We start from the raw sequence: 12,331 nt of genomic DNA, 5'->3' as shown, positions 1-12,331 counted from the left end.
AGTGGGACACGACTGAGCGACTTCACTTTCACTCTTCACTTTCATGCATTGGAGAAGGAAGTGGCAACCCACTCCAGTGTTATTGCCTGGAGAATCCCAGGGACGGGGGAGCCTGGTGGGCTGCCGTCTATGGGGTCGCACAGAGTCGGACACGACTGAAGCGACTTGGCGGCAGCAGCAGCAGCAGAGACATGATTATTTAAGGTTCCATTTTAAGTTGTACGTGGTTAATTTCAGAGACATGCCGTTATATCAAAACCATAATATGCTGTTTTCGCTCTTATTACTAATGATATTTCATAAGAGATACCCAAAAGCTATGGAAGCTCCTTGTTTTACATAATTTGGATAATACTTGAAAGATTTTGCAGCTCTTCCAGGGAGGTCAAGGAAAAGTAATGAATGTGCAAAAATAACTTTTATTTTTGGCTCCGTGTCTGTCAGGACATTTGTTCCCACCTATTAGATTATCCCACCTGTTGCTGTCTTCCGTTCATGAGACAAGGTATTTTAAAGTTCTTCAGATGAGAGAAGATAGGTTTCTTCTGATGTAAGGGAAGTAAAATTGACCCCTGGTTTCTGGCTTTGAAAATTAATGCGATAGTCCTCTAAAATGGCAACACTTTGAGTTATCAAGTAACCTCACAGCCACAAAATGCTGTAATTTTATTGTGGACAGTTTGCATATTAATGTGCTCTAACGTGGTTCGTATTCAACCTTGAGGAATGCTAGGTATTTCAAAGCAAGTCAGCAATCTGATTTTTGCACAGTGTTCCAGTTTATTGCATACTATAATCCCAGTTCAAATACATACCCCACTAAAGGGGAATCTTACTAATTTGACCTGCTTTCTTTGGTTTCCAAAGAAAAGAAAAACATACACTGAGTGATAATCTGGTTACTTAAGTGGGAAGTATGTGCCTAATGTGTAGTGTGCAGTTTTACACAGCAAGGCCAGGCATTATGTGTATTTTTTTATTTGTTTTTTCATGTTTGTGTGAATGTGTGTATGTGTCTAATTATTGCCTTTGATTTTATGACTCGGACCTCTGCTTTATTTCCACACAAAACCTGCACATGAATGCTTCTAGCAGCTTTATTCACAATCGCCTTCATTTGGAAGCAGTAGAGATGGCCTTCAGTGGTGCTGTTCAGTCACTAAGCCGTGTCTGACTCTTTGTGACCACACGGACCGCAGCACACCAGGCTTCCCTGTCCTTCGCTGTCTCCCGAAGTTTGCTCAAACTCATGTCCATTGAGTTGGTGATGCCATCCAACCATCTTATCCTCTGTTTGCCCCCTTCTCCTCTTGCCTTCAATCTTTCCCAGTATCAGGGTCTTTCCCAATGATTTTGCTCTTTGCATTAGGTGGCCAAAGTATCGGAGCTTCGGCTTCAACATCAGCCCTTCCAGTGAATATTCAGGGTTGGTTTCGTTGAGGATTGACTCATTTGATCTCCTCGAAGTCCAAGGGACTCTCAAGACTCTTCTTCAGGACTGCATTTTGAAAGGATCAGTTCTTCAGCACTCAGCCTTCTTTATGGTCAAACTCTCACATCCATACATGACTCCTGGGAAAACCATAGTTTTGACTAGATGGACCCTTGTCAGCAAAGCGATGTCTCAGCTTTTTAATACGTCGTCTTGGTTTGTCACAGCTTTCCTTCAGTAGGGGATAGATAAACTGTGGCCCATCCATACAGTGGAATATTTTTCAGTGCTAAAAAGAAATGAGCTGTGAAACCACTGAAAGACATGGAAGAATCTTAGTATGCTTATTACTGAGTGAAAGACGACCAAGTGATAAGTCCCTGTGTTGCACTATTCCTACTATGACATTCTAGAAAAGGCTGATGCACGGAGACAGTAAAAAGATCAGTGGTTGCCAGGGCCTGGGGGTGAAGTTCATGGTGTGTGGGTGGGGCAGTGCAGGTGCTCTGTGTGATGATAGGAGATGGATACATGTTGTCATGCGTTTGTCCCAAGTTCACAGAAGGTACAGCACCCAGGGTGAACTTGGTGATCCAACCAGTCCATCCTAAAGGAAGTCAGTCCTGAATATTCACTGGAAGGACTGATGCTGAGGCTGAAACTCCAGTCCTTTGGCCACCTGATGTGAAGAGCTGACTCATTTGAAAAGACCCTGATCCTGGGAAAGATTGAAGGCAGGAGGAGAAGGGGACAACAGAGGATGAGATGGTTGGATGGCATCACCGACTCAACAGACATGAGTTTGAGTAAGCTCTGGGAGTTGGTGATGGGCAGGGAGGCCTGGTGTGCTGCAGTCCATGGGGTCCCAAAGAGTCGGACATGACTGAGTGACTGAACTGAACTGAAGGGTGAAGCTGTCATAAACTATGAACTTTGAGTGATAGTGATGTCTTAGTGGAGGTTCATCAGTTATAACAAATCCACTTTGGTGGTGGATGCTCGTCGTCAGGGAGGCATGAGTCAGGACATGGTATATATGGGAAACCCCTATACTTGCTGCTCAATTTTTCTATGAACGTAAAATTACTCTAAAAAATATTTTTAAAATACATGTGTGTATGTGTTTACTCACAATAGAGCATTCTGTCCATTTTACAAGTGGAGATAAAATGAGCCTTCTGCATATGTGTGTGCTCAGTCACTTGGTTGTGTCCGACTCTTTTGTGACCCCATGGAGTGTAGCCTGACAGGGCCCTCTGTCCATGTGTCATATAGATATGATAATCACTAGTATAGTATGATACTATACTAATAATAGTCTATGATAATCATTTGTGTGTGCATTCACCCATCCATCCATCCACCCAGCCACCCACCCACCCACCCATCCACCCATTCATCCATCCAACCATCATCCATCCACCCACCCATCCATCCATTCATCCATCCACCCATCCATCCATCGATCCACATACCCATCCATCCACCCATTCAAACATCCACCCGTCCACCCATCCACCCACCCACCCATCCATCCATCCATGCATCCATCCATCCACCCACCCACCCATCCATCCATCCAACCAACCACCCATCCATCCATCCAACCAACCACCCACCCATCCATCCATCCATGCATCCATCCATCCATCCCCCCCACCCATCCATCCACCCACCCACCCACCCATCCATCCATCCACCCATCCACCCATCCACCCATCCATCCATCCACCTACCCATCCATCCATCCATCCACCCATCCATCCATCCATCCACCCATTCACCCATCCACCCACCCATCTACCCACTAATCCATCCACCCCCCCCACCCATCCACCCACCCATCTACCCACTAATCCATCCACCCCCCCACCCATCCATCCACCCACCCACCCATCCATCCATCCATCCATCCATCCACCCATCCATCCATCCATCCCCCCCACCCATCCATCCACCCACCCATCCACCCATCCATCCATCCACCCATCCACCCATCCACCCATCCATCCATCCACCTACCCATCCATCTATCTTCCACCCATCCATCCATTCATTCACCCATCCACCCACCCACCAATCCATCCACCCACCTACCCATGCATCTATCTTCCACCCATCCATCCACCCATCCATCCATCCACCCCCCCACCCATCTATCTTCCACCCATCCATCCACTCATTCACCCATCCACTCATCCACCCATCCACCCACCCACCCATCCATCCACCCATCCATCAATCTATTCATTCACCCATCCATCCATTCCCCCATCCATCCCTCTACCCGGCAAAACCTGAGTTGTACAGTGCACTTTTCTACCTTTGATAAACATAAAAAAATGAGTACAGGGTGCTGCTTGCCTTTAAAAACTGCCTGTTTCATAATTTTCTTTGAGTTGTGAAACAAACAGTTGAGTACTGTGCTAATTTTGATGATGTAACACAGTCTCCACTGTGGGATTTTGCAAATCAGTGCCCGTGGCTGGTGATTTGTTATGTAAGTGAATACTGAAACACTCTCATCAGTAAGCGTTCAGGTAACAAAAGACATGTTAGTATGTCTTTGATCAGTGAATTGCTGATAATTAATAATCTGAGTTCATCCTGCCTAATGCAGAATGGCTGGCCTCAAATACACAACCAGTGGAAGGGAATTCAGATGCTCTACAACCATGGGACAGAAAGAGGGTTTTGTAATTTCATTTGGGTGATAGTTCATGACACATTTTGGGATCATACTTGTAGATTTTTTCTTGCATATCTTAGTTGCTGGCATTAGTCATTTTAATTAGAAGTACCCAACTGTCAAATCATGCTACGTATACACACGGAATGCAAAGTATTCTTTATTACAACTGTTAACGTTAAACAGCGTGTTTTCTTTAAACTTTGACATACTCTGATGAAATGCATATTTATTGATTGATCTCATTCTCTGAGAGCAAAGACTGCACTATATTAAAAGTCTCCATTTTTCCTCTTTTACTGCTTTCCATTTTTCTTACATACAGCTCACTTAGTGAATTTTAGTTGACTCAACTGCATAACCAATTAGCTACAGCCCCATGTAACTCTGGTATTAGCTCCTTGCTTGGAGTAAACTTGATTATTTTCATGCACCCTATTCATTCTTTAAGTCAAATCCATCCTGAGATTGGTACACAATTTGAGCCATGAAGGGAAGCAGTGTCTTTAATATTTGATGTCATTTGTATTAGATTGTAAGGTTTTCCTGTTGCCTCAGCAGTAAAGATGCAGGAGACCTGGGTTCGATCCCCGGGTTGGGAAGATCCCCTGGAGAAGGAAATGGCAACACACTCCAGTTATCCTTGCCTGGAGAATCCCATGAACAGAGGAGCCTGGCAGGCTACAGTCCATTGGGTCGCAAAGACTCAGACATAACTTAGCAACTGAGCATGCACGCAAGTATTGGATTGAAATGACAGGACACTCTGTAGAGATGGGTTCAGCTTCCTTGTGGGACGGTTATGGGTGAGTTAGTCTGGTAACTTGGGATTACTGCCAACATGCAACAATCAGTTCAGTTCAGTTGCTCAGTTGTGTCCGACTCTTTGTGACCCTATGAATTGCAGCACGCCAGGCCTCCCTGTCCATTACCAACTCCCGGAGTTCACTCAAACTCATGTCTATTGAGTCGGTGATGCCATCCAGCCATCTCATCCTCTGTTGTCCCCTTCTCCTCCTTCCCCCAATCCCTCCCAGCATCAGAGTCTTTTCCAATGCAACAATAGTTTCTTGCAATTTCTTAGAGCTAGAACTAATACTGAATAACTCTTGTGAGTTTCAAGAAACCTGGCCCCTAAGTTTTCTCACAGTTCTATACATGTGATAGATTTGTTTGCAAACGAGGTCATCGTATCTTTGCAGGTAACAAAGAGATAGTTTACTTTGACTGCTCGTTTTATAAATGGGAAGGATTATGATCTAAGAAAGTTTTTAAAAAGATAACATGGGTATTCCCTTGGGTGGTCCAGCGGCTAGGACTTGCACTCCCAATGCAGGGGGACTAGTCTGAGCCTAGATCTCACATGCTACAACTCAAGAGTTTTTGGAAGCCCCAGCTAGGACCCAGCACAGCCAAAAGTAAATAAATAAACCTATGCACGATACTGGATGCTTGGGGCTGGTGCACTGGGACAACCCAGAGGGATGGTATGGGGAAGGAGGAGGGAGGAGGGTTTAGGATGGGGAACATGTGTATACCTGTGTATATGGATTCATGTTGATATATGACAAAACCAATACAATACTGTAAAGTTAAATAATAAAATAAAATTAAAAAAAATTTTTTTAACTTGTTTATTTTGGGCTGTGCTGTGTCTCCCTTGCTGTGTGGGCTCCTCTGTCGTCATGGCTAGCAGAGGCTCCTCTCTAGTTGTGGTGTGCACTCTTCTCATTGCAGAGACTTCTCCTGTTGCAGCTCCTGGACTCGAGAGCACTGGCTCAGTAGTTGTGACAGGTTTTCCCGGACTAGGGATCCAACCCGTGTCTCCTGCATCGGCCGACGAATCCTTCACTGCTGAGCCACCGGGGAAGCCTAATACATAAATATTTTAAAAATAATGCAGGAGATAATGTTCAGAAGGAAATAATTGTGAATAAGGCGAAGGCAAAGGACTGATAGTCTGACATGTGCTGTGCTTAATCACTCAGTCATCTCCGAGTCTTTGCAACTGCATGGGCTATAGGCCACCAGGCTCCTCTGTCCATTGGATTCTCCAGGCAAGAATACATGGAGTGGGTTGCCATGCCCTCTTCCAGGGGATCTTCCTGACCCAGGGATCGAACCCAGGTCTCCTGCATTGCAGGTGGATTCTTTACCAGCTGAGCCATCAAGGAAGCCCAAGGATACTGGAGTGGATAGCCTATCCCTTCTCCAGGGGGCTTCCAGACCCAGGAATCGAACTGGGGTTTTCCTGCATTGCAGGTGGATTCTTTACCAGCTGAGCTACCTGGGAAGGCCCTGATACTCTGATACAGCGATGTGGTTCTGCATGATGCTTTAACGGTGGATACATGCTGCTATGTTTGCCAAATTCCATAGAACATACAGCATTAAGAGTGAACCCTTGGAGAAGGGCATGGCAACCCACTCCAGCATCCTTGCCTGGAAAATCCCCTTGGACAGAGGAGCCTGGCGGGGCTACAGTCCACGGGGTGGCAAAGAGTCACACACAGCTGAGCAACTGAACAACAAGAACAGCACTTAGAGGGGGTGGGGTGGGAGGACTGTGGTGGAAGATACTGATGAAGAGGGAGCCTGTGAGCTTGTCGGTGCCGGCAGTATATGGGAGCTCTGTTCTTGCTGCTCAGTTCTGTGGTGACCCAAAACCAGTGTTCCAAACCAGTCTATTAGAAAAGGGAAGTCGTTCCTATGATTACTCATCCTTTGCTATCATTCACTTCTGAAAGAAAGTGAAGTCACTCAGTCGTCTCCCAACTCTGTGCAACCTCGTGGACTGTAGCCCGCCAGGCTCCTCTGTCCAGGGGATTCTCCAGGCAAGGAATACTGGAGTGGGTAGCCATGCCCTCCTCCAGGGGATCTTCCAGACCCAGGGATTGAACGTGGACTCAGTTTCTTTGGGTCCTTGAAAGCAAAGTTGAAGGGACTAGTCACTGTATGATGGTTAGTGAGCTTCTTAACGTCCCTGTGTCTTCACTTCGCCATCCATACAGTGGGAAGCTAGCTTGATGAGTATGTCATGTAAATAAGAAATAATATGTGTAAAGTCATGTTGAATGCACATGGCAGACATCGATGAATATGTGGTATCAGAAGCCCCCCTTTTGGATTAAGTATTTGTTCTGAAATACCTGTTGCTAACTTGCCTGTCAATATCATAATTTACAAAATGATATCTAACATTCTATTCTAATGCATATGAAGGTTAAAAAAATAACCAGGCTTGGTGTTTTAATCATGAGGCTGCAATATATTTAATTTTTAGTATTCAGTATCTCTTATTGCTCAATACAGAATGAAAAGTGTTACAGTAAATCCCTTACCTTCATTATGTTAGGGGTGTGTGTGTGTGTGTGTGCACACTTAATCAAGAGCTGTGTGTCCAGCCTTTTTAATATTAGTGATCACAGCCTGTTGACACATTAATCATACCTTGTACACTGAAGAATCTGCCTGCCAGTACAGAAAACACAGGAGAGCCGGGTTCGATCACTAGGTTGGGAAGATCCCCTGGAGGAGGGCATGGCTACCCAGTCCAGTATTCTTGCCTGGAGAATCCCATGGACAGAGGAGCCTGGTGGGCTGCAGTCTGTGCGGCTGCAGAGTCAGACACGACTGAGCGACTGAACAAGAAAAACACTACTTAATAGGACTGGGGTGAGCGGGCTGTGATGTGGTAACCAGCATGAGCTGGGGGACTTTGACATTTGTTAGTCCATGCCCTGGATCCTTTCTTTCGGGAGAGGGGTCTTTGGGAAAGCTTGAGAGCACTCCCCCTTCGTTACAAAGTGTCACGCTCAAATGATCTCCAGTTTACTGTGCCTGGAGCTTGCCTCTCAACCCACGAAATGGCATCGTCTCAGACCCGGACAGGTGAGTGGGAGGCACGGAATCACCTGATGAACATTCTGTAAAGAATTATGAACAGAAACAATCATTTTGTACACACCTCTTTCACTAGAATATCATAGAGGAAGGGGAGGAGAATGAAAAGATTCGGAAAAAAAAAAAAAAAAAAACTCACGAGCCAAGGGTTGAGGTTGCCGCCCCTCTGCAGAGAAGAGAATAGCAATGCCATGCTTTTCAGTAATTGAAGGAGAGTTGATATCAAGTGTTGTGTTAATTGCAGGTGTAAAGCAAAGGGATTCACATCTCTGAAAAGAAAAGAATCTGAAAAAGGATGTATATATATATATTCAGATTCTTTTCAGAATCTGAGAAAGGAGATATATGTATATATATGCATGTATATTCAGATTCTTTACAATTGCAGGTTCTTACAAGATGCCAAGTAGAGTGCCCTGTGATATACCGTAGGTCCCTGTGGGTTATGTATTTTGTATGTAGTCGTTTGTGTCTGCTAATCCCAACCTCCTATTTTATCCCTTCCCCTGCCTCTTTCCCCTCCGGTGTTGGTAATTCAACTCTCTGTGCCTGTGGGTCTATTTCTGTTTTGTAAATAAGCTCACTTGTGTAGTTTTTCAAAAGATTCCGCCTACAGGCGATAACCGTCAGGTCTTTGTCTCTCTAGGTCTGACTTATGAATACCTCACTTAGTGTGATAATCTCTAGGTTCATCTCTGTTATGCTGCTCCTGCTGCTGCTGCTAAGTCGCTTCAGTCGTGTCCGACTCTGTGCGACCCCATAGACGGAAGCCCACCAGGCTCCCCCACCCCTGGGATTCTCCAGGCAAGAACACTGGAGTGGGTTGCCATTTCCTTCTCCAGTACATGAAAGTAAAAAGTGAAAGTGAAGTTGCTCAGTCACGTCCGACTCTCAGTGACCCCATGGACTGCAGCCTACCAGGCTCCTCCATCCATGGGATTTTCCAGGCAAGAGTACTGGAGTGGGGTGCCATTGCCTTCTCCGCTATGTTGCTATAAATGGTATTATTTCATGCTTTTTTTATGACAGACTCATGTCTCATTGTGTGTCTCTGTGTGTGTGTGTGTGTGTGTGTGTGTGTGTGTGTCCGTGGGTGTGTATATACATCTTCTTTATCCTTTTGTCGATGGACATTTATGTTGCTTCCGTGTCTTGGCTGATGTAAATAATGCTGCAGCAAGCGTCGGGGAACCTGAAAAAATCCAAATGAGACCATCACTGTTCACTGTTATAATACATGGAGAATTGACAGGTAGTGCTAGAATGTGGTGCTAATAATGATATTGAGGGATGTATACTCGTCTGCTTTGTCATGCCTCTGAAATCGTATTCCTTTGTACCTTTCGGTACTTGGAACAGTCTGTCCCACTGCCAGAATAATATAATAAGAAAAGTCTCAGGAGCTTTTAAAGTATAATGAGATCTTAGGCTCTGGTGCTCCAGGATACTTGACTATAAGAGATTTGGGTACTAGTGAAAAAAAACAGAGAAAACCCCACTAGATTGTGTAAGTTGGCTCTGTGTGTGCAGGCGGGTGGTGTTGTGTAGAACTCCTTGGCCTGGTACCTAAACACGGAAACACCTCTGTCCCCGAAAGGAGAGCGTGAGGGAACTCGGTCCACAGAGGCCCTTGGACCCTACTCTGCCGAGACAGACAACCACACACAGAGAAGTCAGACCAGATGCCAAGATCCTGTTGATGGATTGCGTGATCCAGGAAACCATCACCACGGCATTATTCTTACAAATGTTTATTAGAAAGACAAAAACGCAATAGTTCTGTGGGTTCCTGAAATAATTTTCAATAATATTAAAAAAAAAAAAATTAAAGAGACCGCAGAAACTAATTTCTATGTGTCTTTGCTACAAGGCAGAACTGTTTAACGGGACAAATGCATAGCCTCAGATTCTTAGAGATTTACAGGCAGGAGCTTCCAACCGCAACATTGTTAATTTTATTTTTGAATTTCGGTGAAGAAGAGCTGCTCAAATGTTATGACAATGCCTATAAATATACAAGAGTATTTTTATGTCACGCCTGTATTTCTGAAATCCAGATGAAATAGTTCCATTACTGCCTTTCTTATTAATTTTATCACTCCTGCACATTTTTCTTGCTGTCTTGACTAGTTCATAGTATGTGGGGCATCTTGTGAAGACAGAACCGTAATAGGATAGTTCGGCCATGGACACACTGCTGTGCCTAACAAGGAGAACCAATAAGGACCTGTGTGCAGCACAGGGAGCTCTGCTAAATACTCTGTAATAACTTTATGGTTCCCAGGGGGAAGGATGGGGGAAGGGATAGTTAGGGAGTCTGGGATGGACATGGACACACTGCTGCATTTAACACGGAGAAGCAGCAAGGACCTGCTGTCCAGCACAGGGAACTCTGCTCAGTGTCATGTGGCAGCCTGGATGGGAGAGAATGGATACGTGTGTATGCATCGCTGAGTCCCTTTTCTCTGTACCCGAAGCTACCACAACACTATTAGTTGGCTATGAAAGTGAAAGTCACTTTTTCGTATCTGACTCTTGGCAACCCCTTGGACTATACAGTCCATGGGATTCTCCAGGCCAGAATACTGGAGTGGGGAGCCTTTCCCTTCTCCAGGGGATCTTCCTGACCTATTCAAACCCAGATCTCCCTCATTGCAGGCAGGTTGTTTACCAGCTGAGCCACCAGAGAAGCCCAAGAATACTACAGTGGGTAGACTATCTCTTCCCGAGCGGATCTTCCCGACCCAGGAATCGAACCAGGGTCTCCTGCATTGCAGGCGGATTCTTTACCAGCTGAAGCTACCAGGTTGCTAATATAAAATAAAAAGTAAAAAAACAAAGAATGTCTAATAATAACTTATAACCTTTAGAAAAATATTAGGAATCTATTTTCTGGACACACACAAACGTGTGTAATCCTCTTGCTTTTCGACGGAGTCTCAAATAAATGTTGTGTATTCATATTCCTCTTTGAATACTGACTTTGAAGAAATAGACCAGTGATTTTTGTTTTGGCTTCTTTCTACTGTCTTAAAGAAATGCTGCAATAAAAACGTCAGACAGATCAGAAAATGGCATAGCCTGTCACTGACGAGATCAGTGCATTTAGGATCCAGCCCAATCATAGTATAGAAATTTCTGTCCATCTACTGCTTATAAAAGGATGTTTTTCACGTTTGTTTTCTCACTGCTGGTGGACATGGCTTAGGAATACGGGTACCGAAGAATTCTTCCAGGAGTGGCCCCTGACCTCTGCCTGTCCAAGTGAAGTGGAGAGTCTCTTTCCTTAATTCTTGATTGCAACTCAAGCATTCAGTCCAGAGCACTTGGTCTTTAATAAAGCATGGTCACTCAAAGAGGACTCCAACACCACTCTCAACGTGGAGGATGCCTTCCAGAAACCAAGCCACTCTGCATGTCTGTGACTTCTGTTTCTGATCCTTACTGTCTTAATGGCCACACAAGAACCAGCCTTCCTGCCCCAGGAGCCCTGCAGCTGCCTTGGGAAGCCTTTCCTTGCAGGTCTGGCTCACTCTCCCTGGTGACATCACCCCTAATATGTCCACATGGCTTGTCCCTTGTTCCTTCTCAAACTCGCCCTCTCTAGGACCCCAGGGGAGACCTCTGAGGGGGCATGTTAATCCAGACGGGAAGGAGTTAGCACCCTGGGACAGCCCGTAGTACATAGGGCATGGATGCTTTTTGATACAATGGATCCTGGAACAGCATGGGTTTGAAATGCACAGGTCCACTCATCTGTGGTTTTTTTTTTTTTTTTCAAAATACTCCAGTATTACGGAATGGCTGGTTGGTTGAAAGCAGAGATGCAGAACGTCAGAGACAGGCAGAAACCGTGGATACAGAGGTTGACTAAACTCACGTGCACTTTCTCTGCTGCTTAGAGGTTCAGCGGCCGAACCCCTGTGCTGTTTAGGGTCCACTGTAAATGCTCCTCCTGAAGGTGAAATGCCCACAAACCTGGGTATACAGACCTCAGTGAATAGGGGAGGATGAGCCCCTTTTACCCACAGCTCTTTGCATTCTTTACCCAGATTCCTGAAATCACCTACATGAGCCAGCTGCACAAAAGGTCTTGTTTGAGGTGTTCTTTTGGGGGGAACCCAGGATAAAGGGATGGGCAACCCACTCCACTCCTGGAGAATCACATGGACAGAAGATCTGGCGGGCTGCAGTCCACGGGGTCGCGAAGAGTCAGACACGACCGAGCAACTAACACAGACACACACAGAGAAAGACTGTTTCTTTCCCTTCTTCCCTCTCTCCTTCCTTCCTTTTTTCTTCTCTCC

The 12,331-nt window shown here is 45.3% G+C and overlaps 1 protein-coding gene across 7 annotated transcripts in view; it reads left to right on the top strand.

The window, feature by feature from the left end:
- Positions 1 to 12,331, top strand: part of LOC101902122 (uncharacterized) — a 493,329-nt gene that overhangs the window by 257,860 nt on the left and 223,138 nt on the right. For 3 of the 7 annotated variants that reach the window (XM_059883916.1, XM_059883914.1, XM_059883915.1), the window contains one exon: positions 1 to 12,331. This exon is cut by the window's left edge and continues 24,060 nt beyond it; it is cut by the window's right edge and continues 25,141 nt beyond it. The exons of the other annotated variants lie outside the window; for them this stretch is intronic. In XM_059883916.1, the coding sequence (XP_059739899.1) occupies positions 2,754 to 3,761 (1,008 nt within the window). In that variant the 5' untranslated portion in view covers positions 1 to 2,753 and the 3' untranslated portion in view covers positions 3,762 to 12,331. 7 annotated transcript variants of the gene reach the window in all.

This window comes from Bos taurus, chromosome X, assembly GCF_002263795.3.
Source record: "Bos taurus isolate L1 Dominette 01449 registration number 42190680 breed Hereford chromosome X, ARS-UCD2.0, whole genome shotgun sequence".
In the NCBI taxonomy this organism is placed as follows: Eukaryota; Metazoa; Chordata; class Mammalia; order Artiodactyla; family Bovidae; genus Bos; species Bos taurus.
This window is presented reverse-complemented; position numbering and strand designations above follow the sequence as displayed.